Source organism: Buteo buteo, chromosome 2, assembly GCF_964188355.1.
Source record: "Buteo buteo chromosome 2, bButBut1.hap1.1, whole genome shotgun sequence".
In the NCBI taxonomy this organism is placed as follows: domain Eukaryota; kingdom Metazoa; phylum Chordata; class Aves; order Accipitriformes; family Accipitridae; genus Buteo; species Buteo buteo.
This window is the reverse complement of record NC_134172.1, coordinates 4,020,605-4,043,345: the sequence shown is the minus strand read 5'-3', so window position 1 is coordinate 4,043,345 and position 22,741 is coordinate 4,020,605. Positions and strand designations below refer to the sequence as shown.

The following is a 22,741-nucleotide window of genomic DNA, read 5'->3' as shown; positions in this document are numbered from 1 at the left end:
TATTTCCTTCTATAAGAGACCACATACAATCCAGCATGCTCTACAACAGCATTTGAAATCACTCTGATTTTGAAGCTATTTGTTACAGAGAACAACTGAGTTTATTTTTAAAATATTTTGAACACTGCCACATGAAACACTAAAGATTCATATGAAAGTGAAATGGCTACTCTACCTTGTTTCTAATATGCTCAGCTATTTCAAAACTATAAATGAAGACAACCATTACAAAAAAAAGCCATTTATTAGATATATGTACATATATACATAAACATGCAAAACGATTTTATACACATTTACACAGGTTCCATTATTAATACAGTGCAAAAATGTCTAAAAAGGTACCAGCCCACCTTCTACAAACTTAACAGGTCTTTGGGAGAAAGAAAAAAAACAAAACCAAAAACAAACCCCAAACCAAACCCAGAGAAAATTATCAGCTTCATAAAGTGACTAAGCACTGCAAATCTTTAAATTAATGAAGTTTATTCTTTGCCAATTTTCTTACGCTGAGATGCTGGGTGAGGAGAAGAGTTTCCAAAAGACTTATCTTGAAAACTGACAGAATTAAGGAGATGCAATTCAAACTACATTAAACAGTTTAAAGTCAAACAAAGAGGAATGGATTCCTGTCTGGGGATTTGATTCAATACAGGCATAGTCCCACATTATGAGTCAGATTTCATGTACTCAAACTGCAAGTCATTCTCTGTTATTAAATCTTAAAGCACTGAGATCAATGTAAACTATTCTACTCCTCTTGCTGCTTCTCCAGAAGAAAATGTTTATCTGTATAAATACCATACAGATATAGAAGCCATTCTAAATACTAACATTAAAGATAAAAAATAAAAATAGGTCAAACTATGCATGCTCTGCCTCATCCCAGAATCACAGTCCAAACCTATAAAGTGCGCAGATACTAACGCACTACATTAATCCATGCGGATTCCTTAATATGGTTTACAAATATTACAGGAAAAAAAAAAAAGGCTGCAAAGGGATTAAGACTACCAGCAAACCAGAGCTTCGTTCATTTAGTAGGAAAGATCTAGTCGCATCCTCCATCTAATCCATCAAGCAAAAACAAAATTACATGAAGGCGGAACTGAACCAAGTGGTTCTGTTTGATTTTACTGAAACATTTTCAGGAAAAGAGAAAATATTAAACAAAAGCTAAATTTAATCTTCATCCACTGTAATTATGTTAATTACACAAGCTATCTAAACACCTTGTTCTACCACTCTTATTGCAGAGCTGTTGCTAACATCAGCTGGCATGGGGATGTATTTGTTTTATGATAAAGCAAACAATCAGATGCTCAGGAACCATCAGGAACATTACAGTTTCTTCCAATCAGCTCAATACAAGGATGAGGAATAAAAAGCAGGTAACGGTTCACTGGCCCCATGCCCCAGTTATAAATGCTCTACGTCCCTTATGCTATAGCAGGCTAGCTTTATCCAAGCCTATGGAGAACCAGTAAAGCTCTTTTCGACTCTTTAACCTGATGGAGGCTAAAAGGGTAGGAGCTGGGAGTTGGGTCACATCACCAAGTAAAACTGGGACTGAACAGCATGGAAACTTAAAGCTTGTCAGTAGTAAAACACCCACATCTGTGGGGTCATCTGGGTGTCTTAAAGACAATCGTTGAATTCTGGCTTCATTTCTCCACTTACACTCTGGCAGAAAACTGGGGTAATGACAGACAAACAACTTTAATACACTCCCTTGTAACAGAATAGTATTCCCTTATGACACACAGCTCTAGCTGTTTTCTTAACTGGCTGGCTAGAATATTCCTCCATCACTCCTACTAGAGTATTCCACACAGTTTAAAGGAATTAATTATGTTATTATTACAGTAAGTGGGCTAACATGGGATGGAAGAGAAATACCTACATTTTACTACTCTGGCACCAAGTCTCTTGATGTCCTAGAAACTGTTCAGGTTGTGAAGGGCTGCCTATCGATGCCATTGTCGCAGTCAGCTGCAAAAAAGTGCTTCCAAGGTACACAGGTTTCTGGTCTAGTAGTCCGCCGATACACGTAAGTGTTTGTACCACAAGATTTCAGGAAAATTCACTGAGATGCAAGGAAGTAATTTTGTTAAGCATTTCTGCAAACTCAGGAAGGCAACTCTGCATCACACTAATCTCTTTGCAACCACTAGAAGTAGAGACCATGTGAGAGGAAAATAAATCTTTGGTGAGAGACGTTTGGTGGAAGAAATGGGGCGACCAGAAAACAGTTTCCCAAGAAAAAAATGAAGAAAATCTAGGACCACACTTCCACAATAACACACCTACAGTTCTCTACATCTTCTCAGTTTGAGTCTCTATAACCCTTCAAGGACAGCTGCATCAAAATGCTATGCATTTTTTTTAACAGACAGCTTAAATTAGTCATCTATGTTCTAAAATGCCCATATGCACTTCAGTACATCACATACAAGAATACCTAGTGCAGCAGAGGTTATGAATTTCAGCTCTTAAGTACTATATTCAAAAGTGCACACTCATAAATTCATCTTAGTGTAAGAACTCAACACCATTAACTAAAGGTGTTTTATATAATAAAGAGAACCTGCTCTTGCTTTCCATTACTGGAAATGGCTTCCTACTCACCAGCTATGCATTTTTTTAAAAGGTGAAGGAGTCAGTGGCCTATCATAAGTAGGCTTGGAAGATTTATTATCCATACAGACCAAGCAAACATGGAATTACCCTTACACTAAGAGTGACCTCAGCCAAGGAAATAAAGGCTACTTGAGCTGAAAGAACACTTACATTCACTTGGTTTATTTTATGCTGCCCCAAGCGCATTTGCAATTAGCCAATGAGCACATACTTAACTATGATGCACTGTTTAGCCAGGAGATATTTATAGCCTTTATGGTTTTTAAGAGAGCCACAGCCTATTCCTTTCCTTCAAAACCTAGAAAAATTACCCTGAAGCTCATCCTAACAATTTTTCCCACTGATATTGAACTCATCTAATGACGGCAAATGACTCCTTTACTTACATTTACCAAGAATCTTAACGCTTCACAAATTCTATAGACAATAATGCTATCCACCATTTTATCTTCATTTTACTATACAATTTTAATATTTTCGGAAGCATTGGCAGGGCGAGACATTGATCTGCCAAACTGTTACAAAGCCAGTAAGACAAATGGCAAAATGCTGTCTAGATGGTATTAGTCAAGGAGTAAAAGCCTGTTTATGGTAAGGAGAACCTCCGTCTGTTGATCACACCTGACAAGATCTACCATGCACAATTACCACATGCCATGTTAAATACAGGTCCATTCCTCACTGTATGTTTGACACGATTACTGTATCCTACTTTATTTCAAGCTGCTTTGAAATATCCTCCTTGCAATAACCTTGTCACAAATCTTTAAAAATACTCCAAGCTATTTTTGGCCAGTTCAATACAAAAAAAGTTGTAAAAATAGAGTAGCAAACCCAAAGTCTTTTTCATACTCCACAGTCAGGCTGTTTCTCCATAAGTTGCCTTGTCAGTATCTGATAAGAAGAAAGAGATGCCACTCCTATGTGAAAGGCTATTTGCCAGAGGTTCCGTAATCCGTACAAGTAAATGTTGCATAAACAAACAGAGAAAAAGAGTACAAATGTCTTCACCTTCCTTGTTGAGCTGTAGAAGAGGTACAAATAACACTACAAAAGGACCAGAGAGACAGTGTTAGCATTAAAATATGGACATATAGACAAGAGCCATAACTGGGAATTGCTGGCACATCTATGCTGCTTGGATGTGCCTGCCACTGCAGTGACCACTACGAAGCTCAAAGCTTCTCTTCAACTCCTATGTTGAAAGGTCCTCCAAGAATAGCCGGAGTGGTGGCCTCAACCCAGACCCTACTGGGTAAGAACAGATATCAAAAGAAGTCTGTCAGCACAACTGGCATCCCTCCTGCCTGTCTCAGCCTGGATTAAAAGGAGCCCAAAAGCTGAGCCAGCTTTCAAAAAACCACCTATGACTTTTGCAAGACAAAGGCTCAGAAGCTGGAAAACAGTAAACCCAAATCTGCTTCTGCCATATTTGTTCTTGCGATAAGTAAAGGACTTCATTCTCTAGACTTGACTTGGTAGAAAGACCATCATTTCTGTTAAGAGGTTTAGCTGGGGTTTTGGGCTCTTTTTCTTTTTAAATTCAAGAACAGGTGGAACCCCATTTGCTAAGCATGTGTGAAGAGCAACAACCCGTACAGGAAAAAACTAAAAACTCACAAAGTGCTGGCAGAAGAGTTACTTTTTTAACTCAGGCAGTAACAGATCATGCTTTCTCACTTAAGGTCACAGTTTCCAACTGTGCTGATGACACAAGTAGAGATCAGCATGTAGAAAGCACTTCACATTTGAGCTCAATTTATGCACAAGCATTTTGTGAAGACGACTGCTATAGGTCAAAAGGATAAGAGAAAACTCTTCTTTATTTAGCTTCTCTAGCTTCAGGTAGTAACTGGAAAAAAGCAGGACAGGGCCTTTCTTTGTGAAGAATGACTTGCATCAAGTATTTAGATCCAAATTAGTATCTCTATCTTAAAGCTCTGCTGTGAACAGACAGAGGTGTAAGAAGGCTGAAACACACTAAATTGTATCTATTATGATACAATAAATAGCCTCTCTTCAAGTTTTAAATACCATAGATAAATAGAAGTCTTCAGACAGTGGTGCCCAAACCATTACCCAAATGCAACAGTACTAAGCACTGAATACACTGCAGGCATTATTTTATTCCTTCTGTCAACTAGTAACCCAACTACAGCAGCTTCCTGCGATGGTAGGCTAAAAATTGAAGATTCTGCAAACAACATCTTGCCCTCAAGTCAAAGGTTGTGGACCACTGTTTTAGGCATTTTAGGAACCTTTCAAGAAGAACCCGTTTAGAGCATACAATATTTTCCTCATTCAAACTCTTCTGCATAAGGAGGTCAGAGAAAATAATCCATTAGGAAAAAAAAAAAAAAAAAATCTAAGGAAGTCAGGAACCACATTTGTCTCAAGAATTAAATGTAATTTTTAGTGTAAATTAGAACATTTTCAATAATGTGGCTATCCTATACTTGCTTAGTCTTTCAAGGTGGTTATGCTACAAAAGCCCATCACTAAGTCTGCCCCGGTCAGAAAGACACTGTGTCTATCCCTTTGGGAAACAAACCATCTTTGGGCTAGCACTTATTTATCACACTCAGCCCCATCTGGCATGTCAAAACATGACAGCACTGAAAAAGCTTGCAATTGCAATTTGCCAAGGGTTAAATTATGCCTTTAACTGTATTTGCGCCCCTTCACTGGAATACCTCAGTGAAATCACCTAGATAGGATACTAAAAACCAAACCGTTCCTCCTCTTAGCTGAAAATTATTTTGTCTTCTATATTGTAATATAAAAATAATCAGAAAGCATTTTATTTACACTTAACATACCTGAAAAACACAGGCTAGAAAAGGTAGAAAAAAAGCTATCACATTTCCAATTCCTTCATGGTCCTCCTGTTTGGATTAAAAGAAGTGACAAAGAACTACGTCAGATGCAGTTTTTAGCAAGTACTGCTTGATATTTTAGAACACTATATTTCATCAAGTACCTCTCATCCTAGTTTATGTTGATTGACTGTAACAGTGTTAAGCAGCAAGATCAATATAATTGAACAAGATACCAAGAATTGAGGCTTATGTGACAATTCCTGCTAAATAAAATGGTGCCACCACATAATCAGGACACTTTTTTTTTCCTTTTGAAAAGTTGTTTACAGTTTCACATTTGTTTAAAAAAAATGTACACAAAAGCACCTAGAACAAAATACAAGAATGGGAAAAAAAAGAAAATTCAGTCAGCCTGGCAAGACTAAAATATTTCTCCAAATCTTAATCTCCCTAGAAAAGAATAAAATGCAATCTGCTGCAATATACAACAAAACACATGAAGTCTAGCGGGTGAGCAATCAATGGTACATTCCCTGGATGAACAAACACTTCCTGTGGAAAGATGTATGCTCTACTAAGAAGCAGAACAGCCACCCTTAATCTAGTTACCCAAATAACTCTCTCCCTTTGACTCATTTATAGGTTTCAATTCAATCAGGCTTACCTGAAATGAATACTCTGCTAGATGAACTCCTCGAATGAGATTCAAAGCTCCACACATGATGTTCAGAACAAGGGACAGAATCCCCAGGGGAGTCACACGCTGCATTCTGTAAGTAGGGACTTAAAAAAACAAAAACAAAACAACAACAACAAAAAAAAAAAAAAAAAAAAAAAACTTACATTAGTGAAAGTTTGCACTACTACTTTGAATCTTCTAACATAAAATGACTCAAATTAGCTTATGCGGGTTTTAAACATTTTCAAAACCTTTCATGTTTGCTCCAGAGAAGACCAATTATGAAGAGAAAAAGCTTTTTTTTTTTTGTTGTTGCATTACACTGTTCAGTTCTTCAGACATCCAGAAATCAGCAAGAGCTCTAGAGTATTTTTTTAAACAGATTAAGCAATAGAATTTGTCTTTTAGCTATTTGGCATTAATGTCGTCTTTTATGGTGCACGTAGATACTCTTCAACTGTTTATTAAAGCAGATTAGCATACTTAACACTCTTCACAGGTCAGTAGAAAAGCTAGACTTTAAGCACCCAAAGGCCTGAGAAAGAGCTTAGATTCCTGACACCCACAAAAGCAAGACAGTAATTCATCTCTTCCTCAATTGGTAATTATGTATTTCTTCCCACTGACAGTTTGAGGGTTGTCTGGTATACAGCAATTTAGTTTCACCTGCAGTTTCCATATGGCATTTGGTGCCCTAATGAAGCAGTTGCCAGAATACAACTGTAGGAGCCAAGGCCTTTGATGCTCTGCTGCTAGAATAGTTGTTGAAGGAGTTGTCAGGAAGATACTACCCAGTCACAGCGGGGAAACGTCTGTAACAGAACTGCTGCTCTTACCTCTGGGCCTCTCAGACTGACAAAAAAACCATGATCAAAACTGGGGTCTAGGAATTCAACTAGATGCTAGAGTTTTTGGCCTTTGAGCCACATTTTACAGTGCTTTACAATTCCCTTTCTCCCAACCTGCCCATGTTTCACACGTAGCGAATTATCTGTCTCCTTCCTTTCTCACCTTCTCCACTACTACTACTTAACACCCACACCCCCAAATACCATTTCTTCAGGATGGTTTAAATGATACATACCTAATTAAGGTCAAAGCAATTATTACAAATGTGTATTTAACTTTGGAATCTGCCGCTTCTAATACAGGGTTTCAGTTGTCCAAAAGCTCACCTATTTTTTCCCCTAGCTATACTAGCTAGCCCAACAATAGATACCACACCTAGATACTCACCCACATTTCATCCCTGCCCTCGGATCACCACAAGTAGAACAGTGTCAGCGTAACAATAAGAAGGGTAATTTGCAGCTGAGATACCAAATCCAGATCCTCTCCTGCACCAACATCCATAAGATATAGGAGAGAATGAATGAGCCCTCAAGAAGTCTCCCCAGCTCTCAAGATCTTGTGCCTCCTGTCCAGATGTAGCCAGCTCCTGACTGCTGTAGATAAACTATGCAACACAGCAGACATTGTCTCTGGCTTCGTTTCGGTGACAGATGAAACACCATAACAGCTTAAAATATTGCAGTACTGCATGGTTTAAGATAGGAAAACACTTGCGTCTTCTCCTTCAAGAGAGATTTTGATAGATGGATGTAAAAAAGTCTGCTGCCAAATTAATATAGGGATATAAAGTATCTTTTATAAGTGTCTGTGTAATTAGTTTTTGGCATGCACTCGTACCTCCATAATTTCATCTCCAAAGCTGCTGCAAAAGGAACTGTATTAATTCCATTTGATATATGTCACATTATGTGGCATTAGTGTATATTATTGTCATACACATGTTCATGTAAATAAATGGTGCAAGTAACCCTATCATTCAAAGGCAATTTTGCTTTTTTGCTATACAAGGAAATATAAAGTCCAAACACTGCACTGAATAGAAGCTGTACCAGCACGTTTTTTCATTCACTGACCTGAGTATTCAGTTTCCTATTATTTTTGATAAATTATATAATATTGCAGCTTTGTGTCTCTCTCATGGAAATTTCCTAATAAAGACTACTGTTTCTTCTTTCTCAGTTTCTAAGGTTTACTTCAGAGGCACACTGTGTCTCTCAAACAAAGAAAAATTATCAAGCACAAGTGTCATTCAATGTACAGGATCTTGCAAACTACATATGTCAAGAGTTTCCAGTCCCCAGGGAAGAACAATGCAAGTTTCAATATGTTGCTTCTGCAGCATGGAATATTATGTAAAAGTTACATATTTTTTTGTCCAGTAGGATAAAAAGAATTGCTATCACAGATGCAGGGGAGATTACAATATCCAGTTACTTGGGGTTCAGATTCTGTGAAACCGATCTTTAAATTGTTTGCTGTGGAGCTTTATTTCTGCTGTATCATTCTGAGGTTTAATTCACAAACTGAAATTGCACAGAACAAGTGAGATGGGTAGTGCTAGGGAAAAATTATTACACTTCCTTGTGTGAATTCAATCATATTTTTATAAACAAAATTTCATACTAGAATTGCTTGTTACATAAAATATAGGAACAAGAGAGAACAAGCACTCTTAGTCCAAGATGGCACAATTTTGCACAAGCACAATTAAATGCTAATTGGGTTTCAAACTGATTTGATTTCCAAGTAAAAAAGTTGTGCACTTCAGAGTACAAGAACCATACAGAAGATATTCTGGGGATTGTGGATTATCTAGCACCCAGGAAAAATGCATCTGCAGGTTTGAACACGTACAGAACAATTCTGTGAAAACACCCTCACACAATGAAGAAATTGAAACTTCTGCCTATAAAAGATTTTCTGAGCAGAGGCCTCTGGCTATTTAACCAGAGACTGACATGAATGCCTGTATCACGCTCCATTCTGTCTCTTCAAGGCATAGCACAACAACGGTTTAACAATGAGTCACATTACTCAGAGCTCCAGATAAAGACAGCACCAGGAGTGAAAAACGAAATCAGACTCAAACACTTTAAAATAAAATACAAGCACACAAAAGACAGAGATGAGAGCTGTCTTCAAAAAACACCTTAAAAAGGACTCCGTGAAGGACTCCTCATGAGCCTACAAAAGACGAAGAACAGTCATCAAGGGGTGCATGATGCTGCATAATTTAACAGCACGCTTACTAGATGAACAGCACAAGTTGTTCTTCTACTTCATAGAGCCAATTCTGATGTGAAAACTCTCCCTCTTCATATTTCTTCTGTATACACGCCCCACTGTCCTCCAGAGCTTTATCAGCTGTGCCCATATTGAGACACAAGGTGAGGCTTTTGCAACAACAGCTGAGGTTGTGTAGATGTTGATCAAGGATACAATGCTAGCATCTTTATAGCAAGAATTGGGCTGTGTTTAGTTAACAAAGGAAGGAACAAACAGAAGAAAGAATGAAAAAGACAAGAAAAAAAAAAAAAAAAGCTCTTGTTCCCATATATACTAACAAGGATAAAACTGCCCTGACTTTTCGGACTCCTTTCACACTAAAAAGAAGAGCCAGGGGATGTGATCACACAGCTCAGAAGAAGACAGGAACCAGTGACAACCACATAGGGAGACTGACGTTTTGATCAATCCAATGATTGATCTATCTTCACTATAGAATATAGATGCAATTAAATTCTGTTCTCCTGCAACCATAACACTTCAACGTATGCTCAAAAAGTCTCCTATATAGCAGAGCCATAAAATAAATAACATTCATACAGGAACAAACGCTATCCACACAGCTAAACTTAGAGGAGCAAAGTAGGGCTGGTAGGTAATGATGAGAGGAGAGGGACATAAGCCAGGAAAGCTGACTCCAGCTGAGGGAACAGATGATCATAAACATGATCCTTAAAATAAAGGCAGAACAATCTGTAAGAGTATTTGGGTTAGACCAGAGAGAACAGCAAGAAATACAAAGCCAGATGGAAAGTAAAAGAAAGCAATTAAGAATATGGGGGAACTGAATATGTATTTCTGATCTGTGGACGCAGACTAGCTTGCAAACATTTACTGGCACTGAAACTGTACACATTAGTGCAAAGAATTTCTAACCCCTGCCACATCATGAAAATATTTAACCTTCAAGCACATTTCTGAGGAGCACTCACAAATCTGACTGGCAAATAAAATGTTTTCAATTCTATCTTTTCTTCCTCCTGGCCACTGCCCCTCTACATTTTAACGTAAAATACCTATGTCAAATTAGATTCCAGCTCATCCATCAGAAACAATAAGACTGAGCAACTGGAACTTAATTTTATTAGTGCTTCGTAAGCCAAGAACAACAAAAAAAAGAGGAAATACAAGTTCATGGCACTCCAGCTGCACTTAAACCACCATGCTAACAGGATTAAAATAGGGACATGGTTTAGTGGTGGACTTGGCAGTGTTAGATTTACAGTTGGACTCGATGATCTTAAAGGTCTTTTCCAACCTAAATGATTCTATGATTTTATGATTTCATTTCGCAGAGAAAATAGGCAGGCCTTTGACTACGCAACTGAAACAAAAATAAGAAGATACCCATTTTACAATAAATAAGTAGAGGTTAGTACTTGCAAAAGCAGGTAAAACGTCAGTATTCGTTACAAGAAGGTCCCTTTTGTGTTGCTTATACAGATGTACATATCCTCTTTCAGAATTTTAGTCAAATGCATTACATTTTAAAGAATAAGGTAAAAGGAGAAAGCAAAGAGGGGAGAACAACCCAAAACAGACAGTCTGGGAATAAGAGATTTACCCCAGCTCATACTCTTCTCATCTTTTCTTTCCTCAAGGCTGAAGCAACTCATTCAGACTGTAATTACATTTCTTCTATTAGAGTTTGCAACAAGCAATGAATTAGTTGAGCTTCTTTTGTCATCAGAAATTTAACAAACAACTACTTTAAAAGCATGAGAATTTAACATGGAAAATGCCAAGTCCAGTTACAACCAATTGTCCATACAGAGAACCTGATCTAAGGCTGGGAAAAAAGACACTACCACAAGTCCTTAAAGGCTCCGATGCATACCTGCTATAATCTAAAGACTGTATGTTGTTTACTATGCTAGAAAGGCAGACTTTTTTCTTGGGTTTCATACACGATATATATATTTCTCAGTACAAAAGGAACCACTGCTGTTACATGTTTTTCTGTCATTTGCAAAGTCAGGTTCAGGAAGTCTACTGTCACCTGTGCGTAGTAGTAACTTACCAACCTCCACATGAACACCTGCATGCCCACCATTTGTTATCCCATTCATCAGCTCTGTATCCTCCAGTTTCAGCTGAACCGGGGGCCGGAACTTCAGCTCCTCCTCAATCTTCTCCCAGTTGGCCTTCATTTGAGAGCCACTTGCACAGTTAAAATGGCATTTCACTTTCTGAATAACATTATCTGAAACAATATAAAAACATGCTTCAATCAGCTCTGCAAAAGTTAAGTGCCTTAGATAATTATTAATCAAATCATGGCATTCTTTTCTGATTGCTTTTCTTTTCTTCCTTCATTTCTTATTATTTTCAGGTGTAAAATTCCACCACTGGTTAGGGAACAAAAAATACCTCTCCTAGGTATTTTATATCGCACCCACTCTCTTCTGGACACTTTAAATCTCAACATACTGCCTACCAGTGGACTGAAAACAAGCTTTCATATTCCCGGGTTGATGTAACACATATCTTAAACTACCCATGAACTACCACTGTGTTTTAACAATGTCAATGATCAGGTTTTTTCCAGCACGGAGATAAAATAATTCAGCATATATTTGAGTCATGAAGCAATTCTGACTGGCAGAGGCAATTCCACAGTGATTCCACCAACATCCAAGCCACAGATCTACGTACAGATCACCCTACTTCATCTCTCACACTTTAAACTTAATACCATTTGCAAGCAAATCCGTTTCCACAAATGTGGCTGCTGGTTTGACAGGAGTTGCTCTGAGACTAAGTAAAGAATTTGTCCAAGTATGAATTACTCGCACCTCCGGAATGAAGTACCTCACTGTGGATACTGCTACTTCCTATTTAATTGTGCAAAGATATTGGCAAATTCAAGCTATTTCAAATGCTTAGGAAAATAAAATGCAGAAACATTTATTTTGCTAAGATATCCTATGAGTAAAATCAGTGTCCTTAAGATACTGTTACACTAGCAGACTTGCATAGGTTGACCCAGCTAGTACTGGATATGATAAATGTGTAATAGGTTAAGCCTGAGTTTTGAGACCACACAGGAGGACTTTATGTTGTGCTAGAATACACAGTGCCATAAGCATTCTTTAGTGAAAAATCCTGTATATTACCTTAAGTCAGTCTGCTGTAATTACCTGTAACTACCAGGGAAAAGGCTAAGATCTTAAGAAACAAGTACATCTTAGGTGCAAACACAGGAGGGAGAAAAACAAACAAACAAAAAAACCACCACACATCAACATTAGGTAGACTCATTAACAAAATACTGTATAATAGTAATTTTTTTTAAAAAAATGCATTTTTTCTTTAAAAAGAGCCTTATGCAATTAAAAGAGGCTAGAAATTCCCAAATTCCTACTCAAGTTAAAAAAAAAAAAGGAGTCATTTGGATCTCAGCATAAAATTACATCATGACTGGAATGTGCCCTGCAGGGAATCCACCCAAAATACAAGATGGCTCTATAATACACTTTCCTTGTGGATTTCTCAATCTTTTAAGCATGGGCTTAACACTATTACCAAAATCTGGATAGAAGTGTGCTAACCCACCGCCATATCTTATCCTTTCCCAGAAAACAGCTTCTCATTGCAAAGGAATTGCGTTTTTCAAAGGTGCAAGGTTCAGTAGAGCAGCTGCTACTTGGCAAGAAAACCATTTATATCAGGTTAAAAAAGAAACAGTAAGCATGATTATGAAGTATTATGTGAATCTAAGTCATGCCAGAAGTAAAGCTGCCCATAATAATCTATTCTGTCTCCCTTTTTTCCTGTACCCATCTGTCTCCACTTGTCAGATATTTTTTTTAATTAAGTTAGAAAGTGCTTGAGACGTGGATTTCTTTTTCTTTTCTGCTTGTTTATTAATCACCATAGCATTTTGTTCATCTATTACAGGGGCTCTCAGGAACTGCAAAACCAATAATCTAATAGTTTAATGCAGTTACAAGATCTCCTCCTACACATACATGCAAAGGCACACACACAGATACACTTTTATGATCAGGCTTTGGCCAGAAGACATTGTTTAACATCATAAAAGTAGCAGACAAAGAATTCTTACTATTAGAAAACAAAAGTTACAAACCAAATTCAAGAAAAGCATATGGTCTGGAAGCTAAACTGATGCTTGTTGTATCGTAGGAAGCAGCAAATTCCCACTGAAGCTCTTCCAAGAAGCAAAACGCCATAATGGTTGAGTAATTGCTGGAACAGATTGCCATGCAGGCAATATCCCCAGAAGAAAGGAAACTGAAATAGAAAAAGAAAAAATGTAACATCAACATTAAAAGGTAAAAGAGTCATGCTAAACTTGAGAAGTAAACTGTGCTTTCTGTCAAAACAAAATGTACAGGCTGCACTGAAAGAGCAGACTGCAAAAAATATATTTTTCGCACTGCTGTAATAGTCCTGCAGCCCCTGTAGATCTAACGCTTATTCTTACCTCATTCAGTATGCCTTAGCACACTAAAGATCACAACACAGATTTTATTCAATTGCTACATCAGTGAAAATTGATATTATTTTCCCAGGCTGGTTTCACATCATGCTAAAGAGATGGCCAGATAACATCACAAGCAAGAAGATTTTGAAAGAAAACACAGTAGTTTTCCACAAACAAAAGTAAAAACAAGCAAGCTCATTCAACAGGAAGCAAGCAGATGTATTCCTTGCTCCCCCTGAATATGTCAACTTCATATTAACAGCAAGATATATTTGTTAACTTGCACAAATCAAGATATTCAAACACTGTTACTGCTAAGTCATCTGTAATAAAGACAAGTTTGTGTCAGAAACAGCACAATAAAAAATCTACTCCAAAAGGGGTCCCTCTAACACTGAAGTCATATTTATGCATAAGTTTCTCCTTACAGATGGACAAAAACTTCCAGGAAACTTAACAGGGCATTCATCTGACCAAAATGTAGGTGTGTGCTTAAGGATGAGAGAGATCACTCTCATCTAGGCTTCATTAAATAAAATGGGAGTCAGGGCACCAAGTTCAGATGTCAGCACTCATAATATAGACACTAAACTTCCACAATCCCCACCATAATTACGGATTTGTAATTATCTCTGAAAGAAGACCAAGGAAATCTTCCCTTGCAGGTTAGCCATTTGTTAGCAATATTTCAGTATAAAACCAATGTTTTGAAGCTGAAAAATTACTCTCTCTGTATTTTCTCTTTTCTACTATTTATATATTTCATCCCTCTTATATAGAAATACTTGTGGTTTCTATTTTATCACATTTTCATTTATTCATTGTACTATGTACTTGGGATTTATGGTTTTGATTAGCTCCGTTACAGCCTAGTTACACTGGGTACATTCCCTAAATTACTTTTGTCCCCAGCTCACAGCTGAGGAACAACATCATGCCTGCGTAAAACTACCTTTTCCCAGTTGTCAATAATTTATAGCTTTTTTGCCACATATCTGTTTGTACTCTTCTCATTTCAGAGTCAGATGCATAGCTACTTCTGTAGAGACTACAGAAGATTAAAAGCAGCAGAACATGTTAGCATTAAAGGGCACTTTGAGGGAAAAGGAATTAAAATGCTAATCTCTGCTTTTCCAATTGAGTCAGTGTAAGTTCATGGATCTTCTTTCTCCAATCTCTCCCCCAAAAAGGGATACTTAGTTTTAGCTCAGGGTCTCTAAGTTTTCTTACTTCTGCTAGCCAGAAATGCAATCACAAACTAAAACTCATTTTTAGAACTAAACTAGAATGAATAGTAAATGAAAATTCTCATCTCCAAATGAAACCTTAATTTCTTAAAATAAAGACAAGCAAATCCTTCTCCAATAAATAAAAGCAAAGATTTACAATTTCTCCATACTGGCTATTGTCAGTATGCTTCAAGCCTCCTCAAGACACACCCATCAGCCAGAGCTTCCAGAGACTTGAACCCTGCTGGTATTCAGAAAATGGAGTGGGCAGTACATAGAGGGAGTCAGGGCAGTTCTGTGCAAGCCAGATCAGAACTGTAGGGGCCGGAAAGAAGGCATCAGCAAGACCTGACTATCCCTGAAGAAAAGGATTTGGGCTTTAGACTAAACTAAGTAATTCTTAGGCACTAGGATGCCGTCTTAGAAGGTATTTGTAGAAGTCCAAGATACTCCAATTGCTAATAGTAACAAGTACTGCCCATCAAGCAGAAAGCATTTGCTACAAAAAGTGACAACTAAAATAAGCAATTCTTAACATATGCTTACTAAACTAAACTGGGTGGGAGCTGTGTGCCTGTGGTGCTGAGAAATAAGGTTTCAAAATACTGCTTCGAGGTTACAATCTAGACACGCATGCTGGGATTTCAGAGTTCAGTTAGGTGCATAGAACATACCTAATCCTTAAAGTTCAACTAATCCCCAGGACAACCATTTCAAAAATTAAAGTAAAAAAACAAACAAGCAAAAGAAGGGACTTACTGTATGCTAAGGTCACGTCCTTTTGCCGTGCCTCGACTTGGATACTGAGCCAGAATTGAGGACAATGCCTTTAATCTCTTTCTGCACTCCAGAAAGTCCTGGTTGAAATGAAAATCTGTGGAGGCTGAGAGGGGAAGTCCATCCCTCACCCGCACCACACAGGCAAAGAAGATCATGGACATTCTCCACTGGAGTACTCATGAGGACAACCTGAAAATGAAATATTAAATTAGGTTAATGGATATAGCATTAGTTACTTACAAGCCAATATGCTAGCCAGAATTATGTCAAGGTAAGACTTTATTCACCAATGCTGCTGAAGAGTACCTCTCGTAACACCACTGCCATTGAAAGGCAATCAAACTGTTCTCAAAGGTCACGGCTGCATCCATTTTTTCCCTCTCAGACAAAAAGGTGAGGCAGGGGATTTGACAGGGGAATTATCTACCTGAAAAATATCACTATTATCCCTCCTTCTGCTTTACCTCAAGCATCAGAAATGCTGAGCAAAGTTTTAAAGGTATGTGCGGAAACTGGCTAAGTCCCACTGACACACTGCATCTTCACTTGTGTTGCAAATAGTTGCATTAGTGTTGCAGTTATCTGATTTTCTAGTATAACACACAAATACAAAAATAAATTTTAGGCTACAGCCTGTCAGGCTCTTTTTACAGAACCAACTAGGACTAAACCTAGAATAAAAGTTGCCCTCTCTTAACTTCTTACTCTTCAACAGGTCACAATATCCCATGAAAAGTTATTGTTGGGATTTACCTGGTACATTCAGAATACACAGGAGATCTGTCCTTCAGACATACCATGAGTACTCAGTGCAAGATGTTAGAAGACTAATGCAGCAGCTCACATAATCTCTGAAAGATAACCATAATGAACATTTTAGAAGACTAACTAATGACCTTTATGTATATAAATATTTACAAGGTAAAATCTCCTGTGCAGTGATCTCCAGTGCAGTGGGTACACATAACCTAGAAAGTATTATGCCTAAAGGAAAACAAAAAACTCTTTTTATATCAATTCCGAGATGCATTCAAAGACACTATGAAATGATATGCAAAACGTTTCTGATGCCCCAATCACTGTTAAGTCATCCTAGCTTCCTGTGAAAGAGCAGCTCTATATCAGCAGACTTTAAGTGATTATCACAAGTGAGTCAAAAAAAAAAAAAAAAGTATTTACTCTGCTTCAGGCAAACTACCTAAACGAAACATTAGGAAAAAAAAAAAAATCACAGCGTGAACTCAAACTTTTGATAAAGGGAATGACTGCTTTAAACAACCCCGTATCAAACAATTCATTACGATGCTCAAAGTTTCTTTGAAAAGTGTCTCATCACCAAGTGTTTCTCCTATCTAAGAAGGTAAGAGAGCAAAGGCTTCTCTAATTCGGGCATTCATAAACCCTCTTGCCTGTAGAGCTGCTGTAATGTCTAATAAGGGTTGAGTTCTTACCACAAGTGGCACTAAGAGAGTCTCGTTTCGGCTCCACAGGAATCATTTCCACATAACTTGTAGGAGCTATCCCTTTGTCAAAGGTGGCTGCAGTTTACCAGCACATTAAAGCAACTAACAATTGTCAGAGGAATTGCCAGAAAGCATAATTGCAAATAACTTTTTTCCTTTCAAAAGGAAATTAAAACTATAGAAGATTACACATCACTCGAAAAGTGTTATTTTGAACTTTTAAAATGGAGATTAAACAACAATTACATGTTAATTTTTTTCCACTATCCCTCTCACAGTTCTTCTCCAGTAGTCAAACTTCTTCTCCAGTAAAATCAAACTAAGCTCACTAACTTCCTTTCAGCATGCATCAAAAAGGCTTTCAACAATAATCAAGATTATTACACGTCAACTTGAAACGTCACATCAATCTTCAATGTGTTGTTCGAGCAGCCATGAAAGAAACAGTGCAGAAAGCTGCTTAAACTTTAGCATAAAAGTGAAATGAAAACAAAAAAGAAAATTGCCAACTCAGAAATATTAACTTTAACACAGTCAACTTTTAAGTACAGTTGCTCAGAAGAGCACAGTTTTATGGTCATTGGTTGGGAATGCTGATGAAGTATAAGTCCAAAATATCCCACTTGACAAACACCGCAGCCACAATACATTGAACACTCTCATTTACCTTTCAGAAACAGCCAGAAGGTGACCAGGAAAATGGAAAGGCGCTAAACTTAGAAACCAAAGACATTTTCTAAAATGTACTCAGCCTATGAAATTATTCAACTCACTATGCCGCTAACAGCAAGAGTTTAAGATTTTAAAAAAATATATAAATTCATCACTAGGGATAACATCGCCTATAGTTAACCAGCTGCACATAAAAAGGTATACAACTTCCAAGACATACAAACCTTCATGCTTCAGGGCATAAGGCTTTCACCAAGTATCAGCTGCCCATCAGAGTGATTCTCTTTTCTCCTGTGAAAGATCTGGTATCAGTCACCATCAGGCAGACTTCCAAATTAAATGCTAGACTTCACTGGAAAAATGAGCCAATGCTCCCTCCTTGGAGAATACACCTGCTGTAAAGTACTATCAGACTATCACTGCTGTATTAATCCAAAAGGCTTGATTTATTTTTTTTAAATCTACCTGCCCGTGAATTTTTAGGTTTGCTGCCTAAGGAAATAAGGCTTATAAAACCAAGCTGTAAGTGCAAGTGGGATAGATAACTTATGTACCTTTTGGTTTTGTGAAAATAGGTAAATGTGTATAAAAGGAACAGAGAGAAAGGATGATGCAGTGACTCAAATCTTAACAGAGAGCAGGTGAGCACAACCTCAGGGCAAAACAACTGGAAATGTGTTCATTGGTTCTGCTTCTTATAGAGCTCCCAATTACATGGTGTATAGGTAACACCCTACTCCTGAACAAAGCAGAAAGGTGTGAGATTTGAGAACAGTACCTGCAAAGACTTCTGAGGAGTTTAAAAAAAAAAAAATACAAGTTTTTCATATTTCAGGCGTTTATTTATTTGAAATGTAGCATAGGCTTAGCTAAAAGAGGTAAGAGCCAACATCACTCTGCAGAAGAGAGCAAAGCATAAAAATAAATTCATGCAACTGTTTCACCTGTCTTCTACGTAACTCTTATCACCAAACACCTATCACTCAGACTTATCTAGACCTCTCCTTTCCTTTTCCACATTCCCCCAGCCCACCTACTCTGGCACTGCACCTCAGTGAGGCTTTGGGTTTTCTTTTTGTTTTTTTTTTCACAAGCCTCTTGTTACTTGCACATTAGAAGGCACTTTGTGCCCATGGCAAGTAACAGTTACTAAATGTCAATTCCCTTCAAAGTTTAATTACTTGCAAGCCAATTTTATCACATCAACTGTAAGTGAACACATACTATCACAACTTACTGGACTGATCAAGGTGTGCACATAACCAAGTGAATCCATGATCCTACTATTTCAGAATGACCTACCCTTTCCTCCTCCAGTCTCTTTCTATCTGCATATGATTAGCAGCCCAAAGTTTCTGCAACTGACTTTACGTGGCAGGCCTTTGAACTCGGGTCCTGAACTTTGACAATGTACTTGTGTCTTTTGATTAAGCAGATATCAAATCTTGCTGTGTTCAGAATTAATAATATCACAGTGCCAGTAAAACAGCTGGCCTGACAAGCAGGCAAAACCTTGAGAAATATTTCAAGTAATTGTTTCAGAAGAACAAGTTATAATTTATGACTTAAGTAAACAAAGGGGGTTTTTTTCATTATTTGAAGCACCTGTACATCTAACACTTCAGAAGAAAACTGTTTAGTGTAAGACTTGCATAAACAGTACATATTTACCAGTCTTATGACAAACAAGGCTCTTCAGGGTATTCCCACAGTAGGCATCTAAGAAGTTATCTGAAGCTCAGCTCCTCCATCCCTCGCTTCCTAAGTAGCAGCCAACTCTCTCTAGTGACTAGGCAGGGATTATTGAGGCAGCCTTAATCAGACTTCTTCACTTCACTACACTGTTATGCAAGCTCCTCCATATAAGAAGATTAGTCCCAATTCACAAGCGCCACACCTCCAAATGCTAGACAACCTCCTACTTTATTGTCTGTACTTAGAAAACAGAAAGAAGAAGCTCAAAAGGCTATGAAAACAGATGCAAACCAGTACATAATCCATGAGCGGAATTATTTTACAAATACTGTTCTTTAAGAAATTTAAGAAATTATTTTATCTAACCATCAAAAGCAGAAAGTTTCCTTCTCAGAATGGCATAACACTAACAAGGAATGTCTTGCTACCAGGATCTCTCTCAAGCATTTGTCATCTCTCCCTGTTCAGCATCACATTTCCCTTCTTTCTAGAGGTGGCACATGGGACGGTGTCAACATCCAACAACATCCAACTATTCTGTTAAGTTCAGATCTTCCTACTGAAGGAAGAGCAGAAAGCTTTAGGGAATGTTACCATGGTCCAGGAGGCTCCCGAAGCAGCCTGTGAAGTTTTTTGGACACGTGATAGCTTGATACATGGTCATTAACTATGGCACCTAATGCATCTTTCCTCAGGTGGGTAAGCTTCAGAAGGAGTCAGAGACAGCTACAGGTTGGATGCCAGAATACGAAAGAGATGCAGGTTGACTCAATCAAACACAAAACATTTAATAAAGCTGCAGCTCAAGTGCTGGTTTCAGTCTCAACCAACAAGAAGAGAAAAGAAACTGAGATATGGTTCATGAGGGAGAGTTACTACTTCTCTGCAGGATCAGGAGATGGATTTTTTCCTCTTCTCGTATATACAAAAAAGCATATCTGAAATGCTGTTACATTTCTCATCTTCTAAGACTGCAGTAAGAGTATCCATCTGCTTCTTCCCAACTGCTCTCCCTCAATGCTCACAGCAGTGCTGACCAAACTACAGATGTCACAGACCTACAGTGAACAAGAGCCACGCTCCAGGTTTAGCAGTGAATAAAAACGATTTGAAAGCATGATGCTATCTCAACTTTTAAAAGAGAATTTGTGGATATCAAGAGCCTATAGGCTCCTATAAACCCTACATGCTTTATTCTTATCCCCAAAGGGAAGCAGGTAGAAAACCCTTACCATCACAAATCTGCTGTCTACACATACTCCTATGAATTACCAGGCACAACACCTGTTACACAAAACTCAAACCCCAATATTCAGCTCCCCCATCAACCGCAATACCTCAATCAACAGTCCTCCTAACGCTTGCCCAAACCACACCATAACAATTCTGTAAGGCTCTGAAGCTCTTCCCCTACCTTAATCTCTCAGAAACATCAGCCACCTTTATCTGCTCCTGAATACGGACCCACTCCCGCCAACCTGTACCCTGAAGCCTCCTAAAGCCCACCAGCTCATCTCCATACCTTCACCAGCCCACATACCCAAGGACCTATCCCATATCCATCCTGTTCCACTCACCACATTACACACGCCCAAACTCTACTCACCCCTCTCCTCCCCCACATTAAGAGTCCCCAAACCCCCCAAAGCACCTCTCTCCCACACTCTTCAATAAACCCAGACACCTTGAAAGCCACCGCCTTCATCAGGGCACTCTTTCTTACTGACAAGCCTCCCCATACACCTCTCAAGCACCCAGACACCCCCAAATCTTACTTCCATCCCACAGGTCCCAAACGCTCACATTATCCCAGCTCACCTCAAGACATCCCCAGCCCAACGCAAGCCCTCCTCAATGTCCCAAGTCCTCCTCCCCCCACACCCTTCAAGCACCCCAAGGAACCCCCAAATCCTACATCCCGACTCCCAACACACACATCACCCCCTGCTCACCCCCACCACATCCCCCAAGACCCCAACTCCCCTCACCCCCTTCCCCACACCCTCCTTCAACCACCCTAAACCTTACTCCCCTGCCAGAGGACCCCACACCCTCACATTACCCCAGCTTACCGCCTCAGGGCCCATCCCTCCCCCCTCCAAGCTCCCTCAAACACCACACACCCCCCGGAGCGGCAGGACTCAACCCCGCCCCGCCACCCTCCCCCGTCCCCGGAGACCCAGAAGGGGACTGAGGAGGAAGAAGAGGAGGAAGAGGAGAGGAAAAGCCCCTTCCACCCCCGGGACCCCTCCGCCGCTCACCTTCCCCCAGGCCGCTCTCAGCGGCGGCGACGGCAGCACCACAACACGCCCCGCCCCGCCCCGCCCCCTTCCGCCCACCGAGACGGCGGGTAGAGTGTCAACGGCGCGGGGCACGCCGGGACGGCGGAGGCCGGTCCGCGGCCCGTTAGAGGAGGCGCCATCCCGCTCCACGCACCCACCTCACCCCGGGTGAGGGGAATGGCGCGGGGGTGGCGGTCAGGCCCCGGAGGGCCGGGCTTGGTTCTTGGTCCGTCGGTGGTGGCTAGAGCCAGGCCGCGGGCTGTGGTGATTCCCTGGGGGCTCCCGCCGGGCCGGGGCCGCGGCCCTGAGGCCTACCGCGGCCCGCCGCAGAGCGAACCGCGGGCGGCTGTCACGCAGGGTCGGGGCCGTAGGCTCGGCCTGAAGATGAGCCCCAGGCGCGTTGTGGATGGGCAGGGAGGTCAGGGTGTGTGGGTGGTGGGTGCCGTCTCGGCGGGGAGCCCACGCAGGAGCCACGGGGCGGGGGTGGGGGGTGAGGTTTTGGACACCAAGTCGAGCGTGAAGGACTCTTACCAGGCTCTTCTGGAAGCCGTTGGTTGAAATAAAACTTAAGCTCTCTCGCTGAGTCCTTGTGCTTCAAGAGGAACTCTGTACTGTTGCGCGTCCCAGGTGACAGATGGGATTCTTTTTTTTGATTAAGAGCTGCTGCTGAAGATGAACTGGGGTTCAAAGTAGATTATCTTCTTCCTTCCTTCTGGTGGTGCCAGGCATAGGAAAAAAGTCAGGAAGCTCTGTCTCTGGAAGGATACCTGTGCCTCATTGCGGGTGTTGCGGCAGTAACACACCGCAAACTGTCTTCTCACAGGACATTCATCTGAAAAAACAGCAGAGTAAAAAGTGCAAATAAATAAATATGTTACTGAACATGGGAACCCTGAA

At 39.7% G+C, this 22,741-nt stretch overlaps 1 protein-coding gene across 11 annotated transcripts in view; it reads right to left on the bottom strand.

Annotated features, from left to right (window-relative positions):
* Positions 1 to 21,918, bottom strand: part of SEC22C (SEC22 homolog C, vesicle trafficking protein) — a 64,289-nt gene extending 42,371 nt beyond the window's left edge. For 8 of the 11 annotated variants that reach the window (XR_012652676.1, XR_012652638.1, XR_012652675.1 and 5 more), the window contains exons 1-7: positions 21,824 to 21,918; positions 16,486 to 16,583; positions 15,712 to 15,921; positions 13,367 to 13,530; positions 11,297 to 11,479; positions 6,124 to 6,242; positions 5,460 to 5,525 (exon numbers count right to left, since the gene is read on the bottom strand). Coding sequence is in view for 3 of the 11 variants with exons in the window: in XM_075044318.1 (XP_074900419.1) it covers positions 3,487 to 3,687; positions 5,460 to 5,525; positions 6,124 to 6,242; positions 11,297 to 11,479; positions 13,367 to 13,530; positions 15,712 to 15,893 (915 nt within the window). In the remaining 8 variants the exon portion in view is untranslated. Of the gene's footprint in view, positions 1 to 225; positions 3,688 to 5,459; positions 5,526 to 6,123; positions 6,243 to 11,296; positions 11,480 to 13,366; positions 13,531 to 15,711; positions 15,922 to 16,485; positions 16,584 to 18,091; positions 18,159 to 19,538; positions 21,341 to 21,823 lie in introns of those variants that run through there. The other 3 variants (XM_075044318.1, XM_075044328.1, XM_075044309.1) reach the window with 3 other exon arrangements.
* Positions 21,919 to 22,741: the final 823 nt, after the last annotated feature.